This window comes from Varroa jacobsoni, unplaced genomic scaffold (genome assembly GCF_002532875.2).
Source record: "Varroa jacobsoni isolate VJ856 unplaced genomic scaffold, vjacob_1.0 scaffold_1233, whole genome shotgun sequence".
NCBI classification, from domain to species: Eukaryota; Metazoa; Arthropoda; class Arachnida; order Mesostigmata; family Varroidae; genus Varroa; species Varroa jacobsoni.
Genome location: NW_019214135.1, coordinates 355,156 through 377,011, shown reverse-complemented (window position 1 = coordinate 377,011; position 21,856 = coordinate 355,156). Strand labels below are relative to the sequence as shown.

Here is a 21,856-nt window from a genome sequence, read left to right as displayed (position 1 = left end):
TTTATTTTCATTAGCGAGCATGTATTCGTATTCCTGCATCTTCATGATTTTAAGGCTAATACATGACTGATTCTACTGTCCTGTTGCTTCAATAGGAGAAGGATATGAGGACACACAAGGATAAAGGACGCACAGTCGTTTCGAAGGACTCGCTGCCGCCACAAAGGAAAACTGTATGTAAGCTACCAAAACTTAATCATATCTAACAGTATCGATTAATAATAGATTGCTAACTATAACAAATGCGTCTAGGTCTGCTCTGCATTAAAGGGGAACATCTAATAAGCTAGATAAGCTATCTTGATAATAAATTTTGTACGACAGAAGAGGAAGTAAGCTACACTTACAATATTAATAACATTATCTGCGCATTTCATTTACTACGACATTATGCCCGTAAAGGTTGACCTTTTTAGACCGCCGGGATAGTAGTCCATTTTTTCCGGTCCGGTTTTTCAGATGTTTTCGACGAAACATAAACACTTTACCTAGAAACAGTTATCGTATGACGCAGTGTTTATTAATATGGGTGTGCTTTCCTCTAATATTTAAGCAAGCTCTAATTATTTAGCAAACTTATTACCAACTAAACATTTTTGGTCTAAACGTTTTTTAACATTTAGTCGTCAAGGAAAATCGAGTGCTTCTCTCAATAGGTAGATACTGGAGGCACAAAAATAGATCTTAGTTTGACGCAGCAAATCTAGATGGTAGATGGAATAGAGCATTTGGGCAAAAACCTGTACGACGTTTGAAAAAAACGTTTTCTTGATGTGAAAAATTTGGTGGATAGAAGAGGCTGGGATACCCAAAAATTACCGACAGAGTCCCCACAAAGAATCGGCCGATGGCCACGGGTATAGACTTACTCCCTTACCTGCGTATCTACTGAGAACGCGAAATTGTAGCTACCCACACTGACAATCCATAGTCGCCTGTATCATGATTTGTTGTTAGCAAAGGCGGATGTCGTCGACTTGTCGGAAAAACAGGTCAGTTCTTCGAATGACAACACATACTGCCGTTATAATTGATTACAACTGACTAACTGGGTGCATACATTTAGATTTCAAATGGGGGATGAAATGAGTTGGGGTTTGGCATTGCCTTTGAGTGTTGCTTCAGATACCTGGCTAACAGCAGGAAAGCGCAATGTACCCCGCGACGTACAAATAGATCCAATTGGTTTCATCTAATTTAAATAAAACGATTCAGGCTTTTCCCAATGAAAAGGGTGGATTTCCACACTGTCAGCGTCATACAAGTTGTTTCAAGTAGTTTGAGTCGTCACCGTTTTCGAAGTTTGAAATATATGTTTTTAAAGAGAGAATACTTCGCATTTAAACAGTGCGTTTGGTAACTGTCAAGGATTTGTCCACACGTCAGACCTCATCGGTAGTTTACGTTATCATTTCACCTTTTCAGAAGCAAAAGAAACGCTAGCTCCTTCCTTTTTGCTCTATCCTTCACTTCAAGTGCCATTTCACAGCCATAGCTTGAAGTCGGACAAATTAAACGTACGCGATTAGCCATCATTTAATTGTAGATGTGTGTAAACAAATAGCTTTTTTCACCACTTGAACATCTTTCTTCAAGACAAAACTTCCCCGGTCAACAGCTCGGCGCTGCTTCGTCATTAACCTTGTATGGAAATACATAAAACCTTTTGTGTTGCCTTTTTCTGCTCTCTTCTCCCGTTGTTACGACCAGTACTGTGACTTCTTTTTATTATTAAGATCCTTAAGTGAAGTCAACATTGAATCAATAGCCGAGATTTGAAAGCGGAACTCTCCAAGCAGTAGCTTTTTTTCTTTTCTCTTTTTTTTAGCGGCCATGTGGGTTTTTTTTATTATTCGCTCTTTAATTGTAATGGCATTTGAATAACTGACCTGGCTCGATACCCCGCTACCGAGCCTAACACTACCAGGGTCAGCGTCGAAACTTTACGCCAGTCATCACGTTACCGACACTGGTAAGCCGCGGAAATGTCTGTTTGGAGTCGGTAATTCTCTTTGTAGGTTCTAATAGTACCAAGCGAATGCATAATCAACATTAACTAAAGCCATAGAAAGTTGCCACTGATGGCTACCCGGCGTATCAAGGCCGAAAGCAATGGCCAGACCCTTCTCAAAAAAAATTATACTTTGAAATTAGGTTCGTCACAGGATCATAAAGAAACCAGCGTTGATTGCAGCTTCTTCTGCCGTATCTAGCGTTTGGACAGTCGGACTAATAGAAAAAGCTCGATTCAGATCCGCAGGAATTGGGGGGCCACAATGCCACAGCCGCAATTGGGCTGCGTGCCAGCATCATTCTTTCGCTATTCCTTGCCCTTCACTTTGGCCTGCCCTGATTTGCCCCAGTCCGTTCATGTTCAGGCCTGGAACGCGCCGTACACGTACCTATTGCGCAAACTAGAACGTAGACGGACTATCTCGGATTTAACGGGGAGATCCAACTACATTAGAAGCTGATCCCTAAGGCGTTGTCGATCACAATTTTATTGCAAGGATTTTAAAAGGTAATGTGCGAAAGGCTTGCAAGCTTCTTTATAAATTAAAAAAAAAAAACATGTCTGACTCATCTGTTAATACCGGAACAGTATCGTTCTAGCAGCCGAATTCGGTGATGTTGATTCTTCAATACATTGTAAATACCCCTCGAACTAACTTGACACCATACTGTTAAAATAAAAATAGTTCACTAGTTATTGTTGCAATACTATATTTTTGTCAGAAAATCCAAATCATAGTTTTCTCAATGTTGCCGCTTTTACTTGTTCTCTGTTATCAATACGTATATGTAAAGCATAGACAACTCGTAAAGTGTTGAACCTTAGTTGAGATTTTTAGAAGAAGAGTAAGTTGACAACCTCTAAGCTTATACTAGTCCCGAATTCGAATGTTTTAAGTACAGAGTCTTGTTCAAAAGCAAACGCAAGTTAGTTCGTTTTAAGTTTGCAGACTTGCAAAGTTATCAAGTTATTTCCCACATTTGTTGACCACTCGCATTTCGGAGATCATTGCCAAATATCTTTTGTTGCTCTTGCTGATTCGTAACAACGTCCGCAATTGATAACCGAAATCATACATCCGGGACTAACGCCACTCATTCAGTAGAGGTTATTTTTATGAAATGCTATGCAATAAAGATCTTACGTTGTTAACACGTATGTTATGATGTTACTCGAGTTTTACTGTACAAACTATGTAGCATCATTAAGATCATATATTGTTCAGATGGCATTAACTGATAGGAAAAGCTTTTTACATTTTGATGAGAAACTTTTTACTAAAAAATGAAACTGTTATTGATCAAGAGTATTTCGTAGTGCTTTTATGTTGGACTCAAATTATCTCAAGGAGCAACCCCCCTAACACAAAACCTAATTTAGATATCCCCATTATTATCGTATACTACTAACTATAGATATTTTTGATTGTGCCAAGATTTATGTACGTTTCGACGATGTTCAGGCAAACATCCATCGTAACATTTAATCTTAAACAACAACTTAATCTACATCTAGCCTACGTTCTATTCTCTTTTAAATTAAAAAGAAAATTTGCGTTTACATTTAAAAGCAGGTACAAATGTATATAGTCCTATTCAAACATATTCGTAATCAGTACTACGCTTACTGCCTCTATAACTGAAGCATTTGTATAGTATCTCTGACTACCTGAATGATTCACAGCCTGGCCTTAAGGTTGTTATGTAGTTCTTGGCCGTTTTCACCTATTCGAACAGTCGCAGCCCATCACGTCACTGAACCCGTTTTTACGCAGTCCCTGTCATTTTGTCGTTCTCTTCTGCTTACTCTGCACCTCTCCTGCTTTCTATAAGAAAGGCGGAACCCTAAGGGCTTGCAGTACTCTAATATTTAATGAACAAATATTTATGTGAGCAGCGCAACGTTGCTTGATATTAGCTAAAATTTAAGGGACACTCCGGGTTAACTTTTACCGCGACTGTCCCGGTTCACCCTCGCGTGCCCTCTCGCCTGCTACGGGTTAACTTCTCACCCACTGGAAGACTAGCCGGTTCTTGCCTCACCGAAGGTGAGCAAACAAACCCGTTTTCAGTCAGCAAAAAGACGGCTTTTCCACTCTACTGCTGTGTTCCCTGCCGGGAGGCGAATAGCAGGCGTCCTGGCCTGCGACCGATTTACCTGCAGAAAAGAAGGCAAAACAACGTTGACTGCTGCAGTATCTGCAGAGAAAGCGGAAAAAGATGGTGGCTATGCTTTTCGAAGGCTCAAGTGCTAACGGCGCCATTGCAGCTGTTGCTGCACTCGCTTTTTCATTGGTAGCGCAGTTGGAGCTACTGCTTCTCTTCGAACCCTTCTCGGCCACTCAACCATTCGAGACCCATCGAATTATTTCCTACCTATTTACCTTCTTTCGCACTTTCCAACCTTACAGAGATCTAGTCTCTCAGTTCTGTTGAGCAGTGTTTGCTTTTACTTCTTGCAACGATCCGTCTGTTTTGAAAAAACGAAGGGACTGTCCCGACACAATAGAGACGTCCTTCAGGCCATATGCCCTCTGATGGTAGACGATTAACAAGGACGTGCGTTCTGCTACGAAGACTGCAGTAGCAGTCGTCGTTGACAACGATCCAATAGCGATGTGACGCATAGTTTGAACAAGGTTGATAGTGCACGAAACGTAAACATCAGGTCTACCGCGACAATAGTAGCAGGATTGCTGGAAGCAGCATCGGCATCAGCCAGGTGGGACTATCAGAGCCGGAAAGCTTTAGCACTGTAAGCACTCATTGCAGCAACAACTTTCTCCATTGTAGCGCATGTGCAGTTTCTGCATTGACACCGATAAGAGCGTAGCACCTCTCTTGAAGCATCGGCGGCGTGAAGAACGCATCCATTACAGACGAATTCCACGGCGGGACAACCACAATGGAAAATATTCATTTATTTATGTACTAGCATACTCTCACTTACTCAAAAGCAAATTCACGCGTCTGTGCAAGTCCGCGGATATTCAAATACGTGAAAATGAACAGACGACAGACAAACCCTCATATAATATCTTAACCATGTTCCATGTAGCAGCAAGGAAGATCGAAATGGGACTTCGTATACTTCGTGAGGACAAGTAACGAGATTTATCTGTTCGCTCTTTGATGGTAAAAAACTGAGAAACGTTTTGCTGTTACAAATACGCAGTGAAAAACGCGTACTCGCCCTGTGGATGGTAATGGAATGGAATTAATGATTCATCATCGCAACACGTTATGAAGTACCGCTGACAATATGATCGAACAACGGGAGAAGCAGCTGACATTGATAAAAAAATTTCATTTTTTATACTTCAGAATGTAAACGACAGTAAGTATACATATGTGTGAAGGCGGTCCAACGGAGGGCCGAACGGATGCGACCCTCATTAACTAAGATATGTGACTTCCTGTGAAAGTCATGTGGTTGGAAGAAGGGCCAGTATCTTTTGGACGACCCAATAAACGTATGTATATAAAATTGAACAGCAAAGAGTCACTGAGCCTTTGTTATTTCAAGATATCTTCAAACTTAACTGGCCCTGTCTGTCACAGGCGTACAAGCAGGAGTGTGGCACAGCGGCTACTCTGGAATAAATCCAAAAGCATACTATAGCCACTAACGTATTATGAAACTAGGTATAGGTCTACAATAAAATGCTGCGACTCACCAAACGCTCGTTAACGTATCATAATCGTTTTCGCACACTAAGAGAACAATTTGTATCTAATAAAAACCGCTAATATGATTGCCATGTAAATTATCTATATAGGTTGTGGGGTAAACATCCAATACATGCTTACCTTTTTTGTAGTTGATGTATACGTACATACACACATCTATAGGCCGCATGTGTAGAACTCTTCCTGCTGAGAAATTTTCCAAGCGAACGCGTATGTCCTAGAAAGATATTAAGCTCATTTCTGCGCTTATTTACATGAATACTCACCAGCATTTAAGAACATACATGTCTCTTGGTATTATTATTATTACTGTATGTCTGTGAGTAGTGGAAACAGAAATGTTTTTTCATTAGGTCGTTGAGGCAGCCGGCTTGTCGGCAGGAAAACAGGCATTTGATGAGAGCAGTAGTGGTTGATGCGCAGAAAGCCTCATTGGTTCTCGGCAGGACCGTGTCAGCTGCGGCAGTTTTCGTGATGGTGGTACTAACGGTGACTAGAAGTGTAATTCGTGTGGGCTTGATGGTATTTTGAGAGGGCTATTCGCCCCGCAAACTCTCGTGGTGGCTTTTTTCTAAAAAGCAACCGGTTCTTGCGGTCCCTTCGTCTTCGTCCACTCCCAGTCACTCTCTTTTTAATTTTCGTTCGCCGACACGGGTACATCGTGGCGTATGGGCCCGCGGACCGGTCAGGTCCGAGGTAATGAAGAGCCCCATTGGCTCTCAACATCCAACGCACAACTCAGGGGATGATGTAGGACACACGTGCTAAGCTGACTGGCCAGTTTGTTCGTTTGCCTACGTTACATTCCTTGAAAATGCGACGACTCGAAACGCAAAGCAGAAACAGCAAAGCTTCACGCAAAAACGTTACGTGTCGATAGAGTGCATCATTCAGCACAGTAAATTTAGACCCGTTTAAGATCACCAAAAAATGCTTTGTTGATGTTCTCACTTAATGTTTTCTGATTTCGTTTTCCAAGGTTTCTGTTAACATCTCGTTTCAATGAGCTATCGAATAGACGCCGAGATATAAAACCCTCCAAAAATCGAAACGCTCTAATTACGACTTTTGGACTGGTAGGGCAAACGTCAATCTAAGTCTGGTCATAATACAATGCCTTTCGCAAGCACCATAGCACAAGTATATATATCCAAGCTGACGCTGACTTCCTATCATAGCGTTATTACCGTTGCTGGATTGCGCCATAATTAATATATTTAAGCTATATTGCTCACACGTCCTTCACTAGCAATCTCTGACCTATAGGACCTTTCAGCTAGACTATTTGCCGAAAAGTAATGCCGCTAACAATATAAAAGGGCGTCTCGTACCTGTATGGCTCGCGATAACCAAAAAGTCATTAAAAAAAAGACTAGTTATGCATTTATTACTTGCATGAGTAACACGTCGCTTAACAAAAATCTTGCTAGCTTACCAAGTTCCCTACGTCTATTATTAAAGGATACACGCACAACTCATGCATTGTCTCTTTCTTCTTGTCTAGTTCAATATACGAGTACTAGACCCTTCGTCAAGGTCGACGGAGTAGAATTTTAGGTAGGTTGAAATCATCTGGATTATACTATAGAGTTAAGAGTCAATCGGGCAGGTAGCAACAATTACTCACAAATCAGCCTGTCTGACCTTTGAATAGACAACAAGTTTAAAGTTTTTGGGTGAAAACGGGGCAATGCATCACTGCACATAATTTCTTTCGAGACGTTCGTTTCATTATTTATGCTATAGGGTTGGTCGTCTTGCAGTATGTTTCTACATGAGGAGAAAGTCCGACCGACAAAGACATGTTAGAGTTATAATAAACACCAGTAGGCCACCGTTACTTTAACTGTTAATCAAATGTTGAGGTGGCTTGCACGAGTCACATGAACAAATGCCTCGTTGATTTAGCATGCACCCATTTTGCCGATACAATTTTTTCCGGGTTACACGAGGCGTGGAGAAACAACTACGCAGAGCGAACAAGCATACCCGGTGTTGATAACTAACAGGTCTTCCTGTCTATGTTATATCGGTTTTCATAGCTCTTTTTACACAGGTTTTTGGAAAAATAGCATAAAACTTATAACAGCCAGAGTTGTGCCATCGTGCTAGACTCATATCAATAACTGGTATAATGTTTTTTAATCAACACTCAGCGTAGTTGAACAAACTAATGTAAAAAAAAAGACCGGCTCAATTACTTTGCATCGTTAGCGAGTGATTTTTCCAAATTTATGGGATTATTCTATGCAGAACGTGACCTATCGATTAATTGGCCCCTATATATAAGCTTCAATTTTCGCAATAGATTCTGTGTCAGTATGAATATAAATAGTTTTGTAACTAAGTGTGTTAGTCTAGCTTAAATTCTTTAAGTGCAATCTTCTTTAAGGAATGAAAACTCTCTGTACTGTGTAGCCATTGGCGGAACTTGAATTCATCTATTTAAACATGACTTTGCCGATGGATGTTTCCACAAGCGATTTGTTCACGGTTCGTTGTAATTATTTAAAGTACTTTTTTTTTTTAAAGTTTTTTTTTCCCTTTACTTATTATACACATTTCTGTTCTCCGCAGTTGATGTCTGTCCACAATTCTCTCTTTGTATTTCTCGATAAAAATTTGTATAATACGTACGGGAAAAAAAAGTAGACGAAGTATTTTGGCAGAAGAGTACAGGGAAGGGAAACAACTGGGACCTAGCCAACGAAACTAACCCTTGGAACAGGATTGACTTGAAAAGTGTCGGCACGACTAATTATGACAAGATGTCGTGATTTTATCAGTTGAATATCACATCGATCGTTTAGTCGTACAGGAAACATCGGGGCCACATAGAGTTAAGCTACTCTGACAATTTTCAGGAAATGTAGGACAACTATTACTGGCCATCCCTTCAGGCTTTACTATTATTATAGGTAAACATAGTTAAAGTATGTGACACTTAGTAAAGTAACCGTGTATTTATTTCGCTATTCTGAAAGTGGCTGTAATTGTTCTATGACGCAACGCATCTTATTACTAATTAATTCCTTCCATTCATTGATCCGTTCGAACTGTATACACTCCTGCAACCTTTTCCAATGACGATTTTGTTGATAGTGTGTTATGGCATCATTTTCCTTGTTGTATTTCAGTGATAGAAAAGATTCACAGAGATATTGTAGTATTATTACAAGGCGTAGATAGTGATCAGAATCGGTCGGCATCGTCATCAGTTTAAACCAGTGTGCGATCCTGGGGAGCTTTCGAAGTCTTCCTCCAGAGGGCTGGCGTATTAGACCTAACTCAGTAACGCGATTACGTATAAGGCGTATGACGTGGCCGTCTGTCACTGGAAATCTATGTGAGACAAATAGCAAAAAGGGTGCATATATACGAGAAATACATAGCATGCTATGAAATGCATGAGAATAACGCAGCTGTAGGTGAACAGTCGCCCCACTGGCTTGAGTTCTACTTACGCGGAAGTTAAAATGGAACATAAGCGCGGAAGTGAGCACCCCCCAGTGCTGGAAAAAGAGAGACAGGAGTTAATTGTATGCTCGAGAAAACATACGCGTTACCCATGAATGATATCCGAATATCGTTATGCACAGATGTTTTTACTCACGCATGTCGCTGCTGAACCCCTTCATCGTACGCTAACTTTGAACGAAGCGTCAACATCTTTGTTTTTGTTGTCCTTTTTGCCACTGTTCGCCGTCTTCGATGTGTTTGCCATTTTCGAAATCCTAATATTGGATTAAACAAATGTTCACAGAGATGAAACTTTAACATATTCTCAGTTTTTGACTCCAGTATGGATTCGCACGTAACGAGCGGTTGTTACCCTTGGAAAAATATCTTTCTAATCTTCTATAGGAGGAACTTAGGTAGTAAATGGCTAGGCTCCTGCCGAACAATGTTCGACGGTCAGTTTTATATCATACTAATACGCATTAGTTTCCTATTGGAAATTAGCTAGTTCTAGTCCTAAGTAGTGAATATGCATAATCCAGTAGCAGAAGTACACTAGGCCTTGACTTTAAGGTAGAAATAGGATAATGTGCCTCTATTGCAACGTTAGGACTGCGTTGCTAAGCTTTCACGCTTTTTGATCTAGTTTCGATACGGGCACAGTTATCGCAATGGCGAATGCTTCATGCCTGAAGCAATCCTTAAGCCATATTCGTAAATCAATCAGTCTGAGTCAGAGTAACAAGCGACCGAGGCAACCCTCGTGAGGGCGGAATCCAAAAGAAGACTTCGATTTGTTTACCTGCGGATGAGAGATTAACACGATAACAACAGTCGTGCAATGCTATTTACATAAATGATTAGACCTTCTATCGGTTTGATACAGTTTTGTAAAATGTCACGCCAAAACATAGGGCAGATATTTAAATTTTTTCTAAGTGTGTTTTCATATTTCAGCATTTTTGGCACACAGTCAAGTCCAAATGAGCCACCGGATGGAAAAAGGTCTTTCACGTGCATTGAGGCATACAGAGCCAATTTCCACTAATCGGCGAACTTCGTGCATGCATACATATATCACTATTCTGAGTCGCAAAATACTTTAAAGGAAGTGAAATTCCAGTACTAGTTTTAAGTCAGAGTTCCAAATTTAGAGTAGTAACCTGCGTTTAATTTACACGACTCAAGTGGCGTCCTGTTAGTGCGCTACTGCTGAATGTGAATATGTAGTACCTCTAAGCCGCTCGCGACACCGATCTGTCGTAACGAGTCATTAATTGGGTGTCTCTATTCCCCCAAGTGAATAGCACTAGTGCAATATGCTTCACTAAATTCGAGTCAACTGCATCCCCCCCCCCCCCCCCCAAATCCTATAAATTATATAGCGTTTCCATACTATGTGCCGCGGCACGCCGGGCATGCCATACCCTATAAGGACAACTATTTATGTATTATCAGACATCAACAGTGGTTGTGCCTGATGACGGTTGTGTGGATTCTATCTAGCTTTGAACTAAGTTGCGATCTGTTAGGGCCTAATCCTATCCACAATTTTATAAAATCCGTGCACGGAGTACCCACAAAGCTCTGAGATCCGAAGCGAATCCTTGACACTGCACTGAATAGAAACAGTGATATAAGGGTCTCCCGCGATACATACACTCATTGAAAGGGGGTCGTTTCCGATCATCAGCTTATCCTTCATTCAAAAATCATGATCTAACCTATGCCGCTAGGCGCTGACAGGTATGTGCAGATAGATCCAAAAATACTGTTTATTGTGACTAGTGTTACTGATTGCCACCTGCATTTGATGCGATTGAGGTTGGTTGTGTTGTTTGTACTTTGTATTGTAGTAAATAACTGTACCCGCGGCTGGGAACATTGGTCAAAAAACGAATTATTCGCTTAATATATGATAACAATAATTATTATCAAGTTATTAGTAATGATATTATATCACATACTATAAATTGTTATTATTATTATTAAGCTTGTTATACGTAATTATGCGTGTTAATTATACGAATTATATATTTGCTACTACTTTTACTAATACGCCAGAGGAATGACCGACCGTAATATGCTCGTAGCGGTCCTTCGGAGATGTTGTCGCTTCCGCTCCTTCACTGAAACAATCCAGAATTGACGCACTCGCACAGCGCAACGCTGGACAACAGATTCTGACGATATCGTTTACAGACAGATATATTCCTTCCTGTTCCTATATTCCTAAGTGATAAACAATGGCCTAGTAAAGAACGCCTTGGCCACAAATGCATATCTATGCTCTAGCCATCGGAATTATTGCAAACAATGGTCGATTGTGCTAAAATACCTGCCATAAAATTCGAAGATCACTACAATGACGAAAACAGTTGGTACTATATTCTCAAGCAGGAAACATACTGAGAAAAGCGACTTAGAGAAAAGGTCGTCACAGCAGCAAAAAAAACGACTACTAATCAGGGTTTTGAGGCCAGTACATGCCTGGCGAAGGGAAACAACACTACATCAAAGGTACCGTTGTTTATTACCGGTGACAATATAAGCACCCAAATAGGTTTACACACAGCTGTTACGAACAAGCTTTGTTTTTGCGCATCGCAAGTACGCCGCGTGATACCGTCTAGGCAATTTCGAGTGGCTTTTACAACGATGCTTGATTACTTCACAGTAGATACTTTGAGTTTAACGTCCACAGCTGCATTGATATTGTATCAGACGACCGAAATTTAGTGTAAAATGATAAATGTTCGAAAATTTATACAAACTAACTCATAATCGTTGTTGTGGTACCTTTATAATGCTAACATTAGGTAGACTCTAAACGGTTTAATAATATTTACCGTTCTCGTTCCTCTGTCTCACATTTTTCATCATTGAGTTAATATTAATTGTTTTAGACTGTTTCCAAATTAAGAATTTTACGTTGGGCGGGGAAATCGCTCTCTGCGCTACGCACTGCAAGCACAGACGCGGAAAGTGATGGTTGCGCAAGCAATTTCCATCATCCCTACCCCGAATCTGTAAGCAACTCACGGGGTACGAAACAGATTAAAGTAGGGTTAAACAAAAAACAAAAAATGCTAACGCTATTGAGGGGAGGCGTAAGGAGAGAAGTAGAGCTTCTGTTGCTAGACACAGGCCTCGATTCGACGAACTCGGCATCTGCAAGAGTTGTTTGTGACGAAGTAAACGTAATGGCTAAGTTCCCGGGTTGTTAGCGGTGAATACCGAAAAGAAGGCGCAGTTTTCACGCGAACATCAATTATATCGTGGGCCTTGCAGCCGTACGCAGGTAACCGTAGAGGCTCGAAGCTTTCGGGACCAAAAGCAGCTCACTTGACGATACTGTCTTTAGTGAAATAAGGCCGAATTTCAACTACTCAAAGTAACTTTCACGTAGGTAAACATAATGGTCTTTTGAATAGCTGACATATGCATCTGGTGACACACTGTTTATGCATACGTCAATCTACATCCACACAATACCATTATGGTCAACCTTTTCAACTGATAACGTCCTGCAAAATTAAGGAGTAATTGACGGTCCATCAATCAAGTAATTCTATTCTATTATCCGCCCCGTCTTGGGAATTACATGATCATTACCCGTTGCAATGTACCTAATCAGCGACACAGTATGCCCACAGTCGCGAGCCAGTGAATTAGTCTATTCCACTAACGCCATGGTAAAACGAGGTAAAATTCTACACTATTTTGCGTAGAGCGTTATCGTGAAACAATTTCGGTGGTGCGGGATGCGTTATTGGCCAGTTAAAGCTTTGAGCTCTCGGCCACCTGTCGTTGTGTGGATCGTAACTCAACGTCACTGGCGAACCGTGCGTAAAAAAATACCTTTGTTCTTCACTTTGTGTTTAAAATATATTTTCATCTATACTAGCCATACGTTTTTTACCTCACTTTCGTAATTTGTTTTGCAAAAGTTTTCTTGGTCAGAACTGCATACTTCTTGGTCTACTCCTTACCAACCCTTAATATAGACCATTCTCTTAAACAAACCTGCTTACGTACGTGAACTTCTATACAAGTTGTGTGTTTTTTTTTAACCTCGCCTATATCATTAATAATAGAGTATTTCGAGGCCAAGTGAATCGAGTTCCTGTTGCTTGCTAATTCATATTACTAAGTTTGTCGATTTAGTCAACGCTTGAATCGGCTGATTAGCCTAGAGGCTCCAGCAACTTTGGATCGCAAAATCTCCTTGATTAACCAATGATCATGTGCTCATCCTGGGCACAGGCCTTTCGAAAGGAACGGACTCGATTCCTGTCCATCATGAAAACCTAACGGCGATGATGTCCGACGAGCGGCACAGAAAGGCCTAACCGGACCAGTGACCTTCAGGCAATTTAAAAAGTTCTCACCTTTTATTATAGGTGCGTGTGGCAGCATGATCTACATTAGCGAGCTGTTATTTAGGCCCAAAATAAAGCTCTGCACACGGTTTTCACGTAACGGGTTAGGATAGGAATTTTTAAAATGAATCAAGAAGGAAAAGGTGGTGTTAACATATTTGTGCATCTAAACGGCCCTTAGAGTCCAAGGAAGTCATCGAAAAAATTGAACTGAATTGGTCATGAGCAGTCCACACTCAAACATTCTTCAGTTTTAAAACTACCGCCTGTAGTGCCCGAACACACGACGCTAAACCGTTCTCGAGATCATCGTTTATGCGTACGTACATTTTTTGACGCTTATCATGCTATAAAGTTATGCAAGTACACAAATTAAAACATATTTAGGAAGCGAGAAACGTAATCTGGGTGAAATAATAGTACATCGCGAGAATGTCTAATAAGGAAGATGACTCGATTCTGCTTGGGTTCGCAGTTCTGCGCCATCCCTTATGCTGGACTGACACTCTCATTGCTTCAGTGCTTCTTCCGCTCGACGCACACCCAAATACTGAATCATAGGAACAAGAAAACCTGGACTCTTCATGAGGTCTCCTATTCCTATCTCAGTGAAAGGCTCATTCCGTGCCAGGGCCTACTACCGTTCGCAGTGGACTAACCATGATCCGCGTCACTAGCCGTCGGGCGAGGACACCTTAATAGATGGTTTGCCAACCGACGACTGCTCGATTGGCGCGAGCGAACAGGTTGAACTGCGACGAAAGCTATCGGGGACACAAAATTCAGCGTTGGCTGTTACACGAAAGGCGTTCGAGTTACTGATTGCTAAGATATGGAATAGATGTAATAGGTGCACAGAATACAGAGAAAACTGCTTTTGCTTGCTGAAACGTTTTCGCAAGTTGAAGTAAAAAAAAGCTTCCAGCAAACAAATGGGATAGATCAAGCAAAAAAAAACGTTCCTAGAAAAGTGGCTAGTAGTTAAGGTAAAAGCGTATATATAGTAGGTGTTATTTCGAGTTTCCGAACGATCATATAAACGATATCTTGTAACTACTAACTCAATAACAAACACATCCACACAATACACAAAGTAGCACCGCTACCATACGAACGCATCGAAACATATCAACGAACTCTCAATTTTCATTCCGTTCTTTGTTGTTGGAACATTAATTGTTTCCTTTAGCTGCTATCCAGTGCCGCTATAACGACACTTGCGACTTCCCTTCCTACTACGAGCAATTTTCGTATACCTAATAAAATGTGTGTATTTTCCAGCAGTGCTTTGAGTTGATACTCAATAGTGCTAGCGGGGGCTGAAAAAACATAACATGCCGTTGCTGTAATTAGACGGCAGCGGCATGTCTGTCGGTTGCCCTAATCAGCTGTGATAGCAGTAGATGGTGTGGCCCTAATAACGTAAGGATAAATGGTCTGCTTGTGGTATATTGCCTAGGGGCTCTTCGACTGTTAGGTGAGTCAGCACGCCCGTAGGGTATAGGCGCTGGCTTGCCCTGGAGGGCCTGTATTCGTTCTTCTGTGAGGACGTTGGAAAAATATATCCAGTCGAAACAATCCACTGAAACAGAGGCCCAGTGGATCGTGTAAACAATAAAGGCGAATTTGAGTCTTAATTGAATTATTCTCCGTAAAAATGACATTGAACAACAACCTACGAGCCAATTGTGTATTCGACCACGAGTCCTATAATCACAGCCGAAGCCGTCGTACCGCATCGGAGATATTTGGACAAAAACAAAATGATGAAATGGACAAATATTAATTGTAGTGTGCTGGCGTGCTCAGGCAAATCAACTAGACGTCTATTAAGGACATTCGGTCGTCTCGGGCCCACTTACAGTGGTATAGGACATAACATACAACACAGGACAGGGCAGCTAGTCGCCGAGTAAAAATATAGAAATACTAAGAGAAACGGTTACAGGTTCTTCTAGTTGTCCATATCTGGACAACGAGAAAATCCAATTAGAAAATGAAGCTTCATGTGACCCATAGTTACTGTTCAAGTGGACAGCGTTAAGTGTAGTATGAATAAAACCATGCAATAGGTAATACACATTACAGCAACAGTAATACAGACAGGGTATAACTTGAGATAAGGATATAGTCTATGAGTAGCTCTGTATTCCCATTGCAAGTCAAGTCCTAAGAACATTGTAGTTGATTTCCGTGTTACCATAACTGCCTTCGAGTGCACACCGCGTCTGCGTTATAATAAATTTGGCACGGTCGTCGTAACAGAAATGCCAAAAAATGTGTACTTGGCCATACTTTTTTTTTGCCAGCTGATAAAGTCGTATGAGTCCGTAGAATCAGGATAAATCTCTTTTGGAAGGATGTCTTTGTAAGCGTGAGGATAAAAGAAAAAAAAAAAAGGCAGCATTTGTTTCACAAAACTGAATCCAGTGCACTCATGACTCACGTAGAGATAGGAACTGTGCCGCTAAGTGTCGAGGTCAGACTGTATTAATTAAAACTATATTGCATGAGCGTAGGTGGCCCATGTCCTTTGAAGAAGAAAGTTATCCAAAATGAATAATTTTTAGATCCCTAGCGTTGATCTCCGTGTCGTGCATTTAAATTTTGTACCAACTTCGAGTGCGCACCGTATGATCTTGGCGGTGTGAAACGTAATCAAGGAATCGGATCTTAGGTAAACAAAAGTCATGAATATTGTTAGTTAAGAATTTTCGCCATGGTCCATCTTCGAAGGCATCGCCGTTGAGCAAAGCCAGTAGAGGCAAAAGAGAAACAACTGTCGGTCAGGTTTCTGCGCTACATGACGCAAGCCGTGACAGATTAGTAGGTAACGTATTTCGCGTTTTATTTGGGCTAGGTGTAGGTTCGAATCCGGTCTTCGTTTGATGAAATGTCTAACGGCAGTACCGGAAAACCTGGAACATAGAGAGAAACTCTAAGTTGTATGACGGTGTAGCCGCACGAAAATGTCTTCATGAACTTATTAAACCGCCTTGCACAACATATCTTTCCCTAAAAAAAAAGCTTTATTAATATCATTTGAGTTAACTTCGTTCATCGCTGTAATGGTACGGTCGTAATATGCTTCTGTACTAAAGTGGGAGGTATGTAAGGTGGTCGGCCCATGTTCGAAACATCGGCATAGACACATCCCTGGAAGGAGTCATCCTTCGAAAAAATAATGCCTCAGGGCAGAACCAGATTAAAGATTCCGAAACGTTGTTTGATTTATGTCAACTCAGATCCATAGAAGGCAAGAGATGTCGAAATTTTCTACCGAAGTTGTTTCGTTCTCGAACCTGTACAGCGAAATCTCTTTATCTTGGATACGTCATAGGTGCTTCTTGGTCCAGTTATGGCTCGATCACGTCAGTTAGGGCCAGCCAATATTCAAACGAAGCCCGAATTGCCGAGAACGAACGAAGGTTTGAAACCGGCCCAATCAAGTTCTATCAACCCAGAACGCAATAAATCCAAGTAATATCTTATGTAAGATGGCGTCCATGATGTAGTTGCAAACAGTTCATCTAGATATATGTGACTTGAATATAACATTTGTGTTCCTTATTAAGTACCATTCAGCTTTGTCACATAGATGCTAGTCGCGCCATTAAGTTAACTGCACAGGGTGAGAGCAAAAAATGGAAAAATAGTACAATGTTATCGTATTAGCTGAATGTTCTCCTTTACGTTCTAGCTAATATGTTGTGGAAATCTGACCATTTAATTATGCAGGCGCAATTACATTTCAGACTACTTCGTCTCTCTCCCATTACTACACAAATAAACAGATCTCTCAGCCGTTGTCCTCGCGTGCGTGTATCACGCTAGTTAGCTTGGTGTTAATGCGTATATTATGTCATACGGAGCATGGCCGTCCGTACTGTGCGGCACTAGCGGAATACAATAGAAATAGCACGATGAGTGGTTTTTGCGTTTCAGACGTGCAAATGCAACAAAAGAGGCACGATCTCATGTGGTCGCTTTTCGTACGTACATATTTACGCTGTGACGATGTGGTTTGACGCAAGCGGGCAATAACTTTTTCATTGCTTTCACTATTATGCTTTGTTTGGGCAGCAGTGTTTGCCCAAAGTACCTAAATAGGAGATACGTTCTTATTACGCAGATCAGCCAAAGGAGCGTTCGATATATGCAAGTTCATTATATGTAAACACCGTCCACTGGTAGCTAATGAGGAGCTTGTGCTTGCGGTAGTAGCATCTAGCCAAATTGCGAACCCAATCCTACGCAGGCTCGACATCTTTTAATCGATGGCAAGCAAGGCGTGCGTGTGGCTGTTAAGTTCCTCATCGCTTCCATAATGATCTTCGCAATGTATGTTGGGCCTTTTTTCTGATACTTTTAGCTGACCGTCTTTGTTGGGCGTCTTAAATTGCTGTATACTCTAAAGCTGTCAACGTACTTAATAGCCATTGCAGATACCGCCGGGGGTTCGATATTCTCTATGTGCATTCTGTCCCCGCGAAAGTGATTGCCCGAGATCTGCAATAAGCATACTAGACCCTTCGCCGTTTAGTTTATTCGAGAATGCCAAGTAGGCGCTTTGAGATCGAACAAATTCTTATCGCCATCCCTTAATAGACGCCTGACCTGCATAGGTTTTACAGCATACCACAGATCACCACTAGGTGAGCGGTTTGTAGGCCAACTGAAGGGGAGTTTATCGTCTAAAAGAGAAGAAAAAGAAGGGGTAAACTGTAAGTTTGCAATTGCGAACAGCACATGGTGCTAAGGGGGCAAATTTGAGGGCGACTAGGCACCACTTGCCAGTAAACGACCGACCTTGTATAACAGTGATACATCGTTTTCATTAATCCCTAAACCAAGCGATAAAAGAACGAAAGATAATATCCAAACAGGCTTACATTGCAAAGTTTCTATCTATAGACATGTGGTCTTTTCTATGTCTTAGATCGACATCGGTTTAATTCAGAAAAATGGCTAAAATAAAAAGCTCTTGAAAAGATATTCTATATGATTATATGACACCTTATTAAAGCTGCACCATTAAAATGCCGCGTATTTTAAATAAAAGTTGATCCAGAACGTGCACGCTGGAAAGGATCTAGACTATGCTTGATCTAGACTTAGACAGCGTGCAACGTGGAATTATAAGCTTAAGTTAAATTGTACGTAATGTGAGGCACGTGAGCTTCCAATTTTTATTCTACAGTCAACAACTACGCCACTTCTAGTAATCGTGCAATTCGGACCGTTATTTGTCTAGAAAGCTTGAGGTCTTGTCTGAGCCCCCCATTTGCCGGTCTCTGACCCCGACCTAAGCCCTAATGACCAAGTCTACTAGAAATGCTTACCACTGGATAAACCCAGCAAATATCAAATGTTCTGCAAATACCAGCGGCCTTCGTAAGAGCGTGTCTGTTTGACCAACCATTGTGATAAAGCTTACATCATTAGATTTAGACATGTGCATTCTGCGAAGACGTGTAGTTAGCGATCCAACAATCTTCTACATGAAACGTTCGAATTTAATTTTATTCACAACGGTCATCTTAATTTAAATGAAGAGGAGTCAATTTACGAGACAGAATCAGCATGAGCCTGTTGTAGCTAAATGTTTGCGATTACCTTTTGAAAAACAAGCATTGCCTAGAACCACTTAATAGATTCGTACTTACTATATAGCCATTTTGAAATGTGTGCTTCTACGTAAGCTAGATATTAGGAGTACATTGTGGTAGCAATTTGCAAATTGAACAACTGCTTTCGACAGCTAAGATATGGTGGTTACGATGCTAGCAATATAATATCTAGCAGGACTCCTTAGTTGATGCTATTATAAGTACGTGTATCTAAAACGACTGGTCGAAACGTTTTAAGGACAACAAAAGTTACTATCAGTCATATTGAATCGTCGAGCATGATCGTCGAAAAGGGCTTAACATATGCCATATTTATTTCTGACTGCAGCTTCCATTTGCTTATATATATATATATATATATATATAGAATAGCATCTCGGTTAGCACGTCCTCTTATTGCCTGTCAATCTGTCGCTTCTGACGTTACCTTGCTCTTCCAGTGAACGTGATACGCCTAGATTAAGGCTACTGAATCAGTCGAAAAACCCTAGCACAAGTTTTCTTCCGTCAAGAAAGTCTACTTCATTAGGAGAGGATAGTACAACATCACACAGTAAGATAAAGCTAAATAGTTTTACTAAATATTCAAGGACTGTTTGTTTACCAAAAAATCAAATATCGAGAATTACGAAATTTCTATATCCTTCTTTCTATGTATATTCTTGTATATATAGGCGACACTTATAATGCATATATATAGAATTCACATAACAAGTTTGGCCACGCTTCAGCTGGACATGATGGGTTGATCGGGAGGATTAAGCCTTGCCAGTTTTGATGATATTTGCACGTTCCTTCGTTTACTGAAACATGATGCCACCTCGGTAATAATTCTCCTCGCTAGCTTGGTCCGGGCGGAACTACCCTCTAGTCTATCGGGGGCCTTCTGTCAAGGTTCAAACAGGATAAAGTTCCTTTTTCTTCCTTTTGGCATTCAAGGAAACATGCACATGTGGTCCTTGGATATACTTGGACAGCGTACCGCGTGAATTGTCTAGCCTATGCGGATGAACACCATCGTAATCTTTCGATAGTTTCACAATGAAGAGAAAGACAAAATGAGTGGCACACGTACAAGTAGATTCTGTGCAGGTATTCCGTAAATGGCGCAGACTACCACGCTATCTGCAACGTTAGCTCTTTTGATTAAAGAATGTGCGCAGAAAAACAAATCCATAGGAACTCAAGTACTTATAAATAGCTCAAGGCTTACGTGGGACAAAGCGAGGTATCCACGATACGGACAATTTTAAAATGACTCTTCTTCATTCACACAGGTTATATTGTATGTGTTATCAGCGGGACGTAAGGCAGCGATCCCGGGTGTCTCACAATAGGACCTCTGCCCGTCCTAGCAATCGCGACTACAAGCTCTACCTATCACATTCACTTTAAGCTGCCGGGGCAAGTTGGGCCTGTGGAAGGAGTATGCTCTTCGTGAACCTGGCTATTAATTTGCTTACCTATCCTGCTATTGTAGCAGGTTCCACTTTCTTTAGTGGTCGACGCAGTCTTGTAGGTTCCAGTGACTGTGGGCTTCAGTAGAGAGGCGTAAATATGGGTAAAATAGCGTAAGTACGTACTACTTAGCTTAATTGTCCGGAAGCCAGAGATGCGGTAAATATCACAAAAATTAAACAACGAGAAAACGTACGGAAACCTTCCTAAACATAGATAACTTTCCCTCTATACTAATTAAGTAGGAATTAGAATAAATGAGTTAACATGATTAAAAGTGACTATGAATATCTCAAATGTTGTGTTATTCTAAAAAAGCAAGATAGCTAGGGCATCGTTCAGTGCCCGCTGAATTGTCTCAAGTTTAACTAGAGGGGCTTGTATGAAGCCACTGACAGGAAGGAAGCAATAGTCTGCTTTGCTAACTCTGTATCGCTAGCTTATAAAGCCTAGCAGTTATCCAGTTGCCAATCTGATGGCAATAGTCAACTTAATTTTTTTGCTAATGCCAGAGCCGAGTGGGCTACGTCCATGTATAACCAACCCCTCAGCTTACTATCATTAGAAATGTCTAAGTCGATAATAAATAGTGCTTCTAGTAACGGCGTCTCTGTATTTGCTGAACGATACGAGCGTTCTGTTTCAGACGTTGGGATGATTTGTGCTATCCTTATGGACATCGCTTACAGCTTTTGTCCGAAAGCAGTGCTTTTAAATTCTGTCGTTAGCATTAGGGTCAGACTCATTACTTTGTACATATTACTTTGTAAACAAAGTTGCATATAATTACATTCCGATATTATAGATCGCGGCAACTCTAAAAGCTAGATAAGTAAATATTTTGTGTTTTCCTCCTGACGGTGACGAAATCGCGTTAGAAGCGGTCTGAGCCAGTAGGGAATTCTATATACGTCATAAACTAATTTACCCCTAACTAAATGTCCCATGCTGGATTGTGTCTGCATAAAGTTCACCACCTAAAACTAAATTGCACGCACAGCCTACCCGGACAAATAGTGACTATTTCATTTAGATGAAACTACACGGGACGCTTGTTAATTCTAGGGGTGTGCAGGAAAATAACAAGTAAATGCTCTGCGAGTGTCGTGTTGTGGATTGTAACTTATTTATACGGTGAGTTCGGTTCTATTGACAAAAAAACGTTCTACAACAACAACTACAGTTGAAACATGACTTAATCGTATGCCGTTAATATCTTTACAA

General features: G+C 40.9%; 2 protein-coding genes and 1 long non-coding RNA gene across 8 annotated transcripts in view; 2 read left to right on the top strand and 1 right to left on the bottom strand.

The window, feature by feature from the left end:
* Nucleotides 1-21,856, top strand: part of LOC111267872 (uncharacterized) — a 41,633-nt gene that overhangs the window by 12,790 nt on the left and 6,987 nt on the right. For 2 of the 6 annotated variants that reach the window (XR_002684891.2, XR_015313982.1), the window contains 2 exons: nucleotides 96-173; nucleotides 2,253-3,180. Coding sequence is in view for 3 of the 6 variants with exons in the window: in XM_086971477.1 (XP_086827603.1) it covers nucleotides 96-173; nucleotides 2,155-2,418 (342 nt within the window). In the remaining 3 variants the exon portion in view is untranslated. Of the gene's footprint in view, nucleotides 1-95; nucleotides 178-2,154; nucleotides 3,181-21,856 lie in introns of those variants that run through there. The other 4 variants (XR_015313983.1, XM_086971478.1, XM_086971477.1 and 1 more) reach the window with 3 other exon arrangements.
* Nucleotides 7,922-21,856, bottom strand: part of LOC111267883 (uncharacterized) — a 30,619-nt gene continuing 16,684 nt past the window's right edge. Inside the window, exons 2-3 of the long non-coding RNA XR_002684896.2 lie at nucleotides 9,317-9,437; nucleotides 7,922-9,215 (exon numbers count right to left, since the gene is read on the bottom strand). This is a non-coding gene — a long non-coding RNA (uncharacterized LOC111267883). The remainder of the gene's footprint in view (nucleotides 9,216-9,316; nucleotides 9,438-21,856) is intronic.
* LOC111267881 (band 7 protein AGAP004871) overlaps nucleotides 17,657-21,856 on the top strand; it is a 104,628-nt gene continuing 100,428 nt past the window's right edge. Inside the window, exon 1 of the mRNA XM_022846442.2 lies at nucleotides 17,657-17,885. The gene's annotated coding sequence lies outside the window, so the exon portion shown is untranslated. The remainder of the gene's footprint in view (nucleotides 17,886-21,856) is intronic.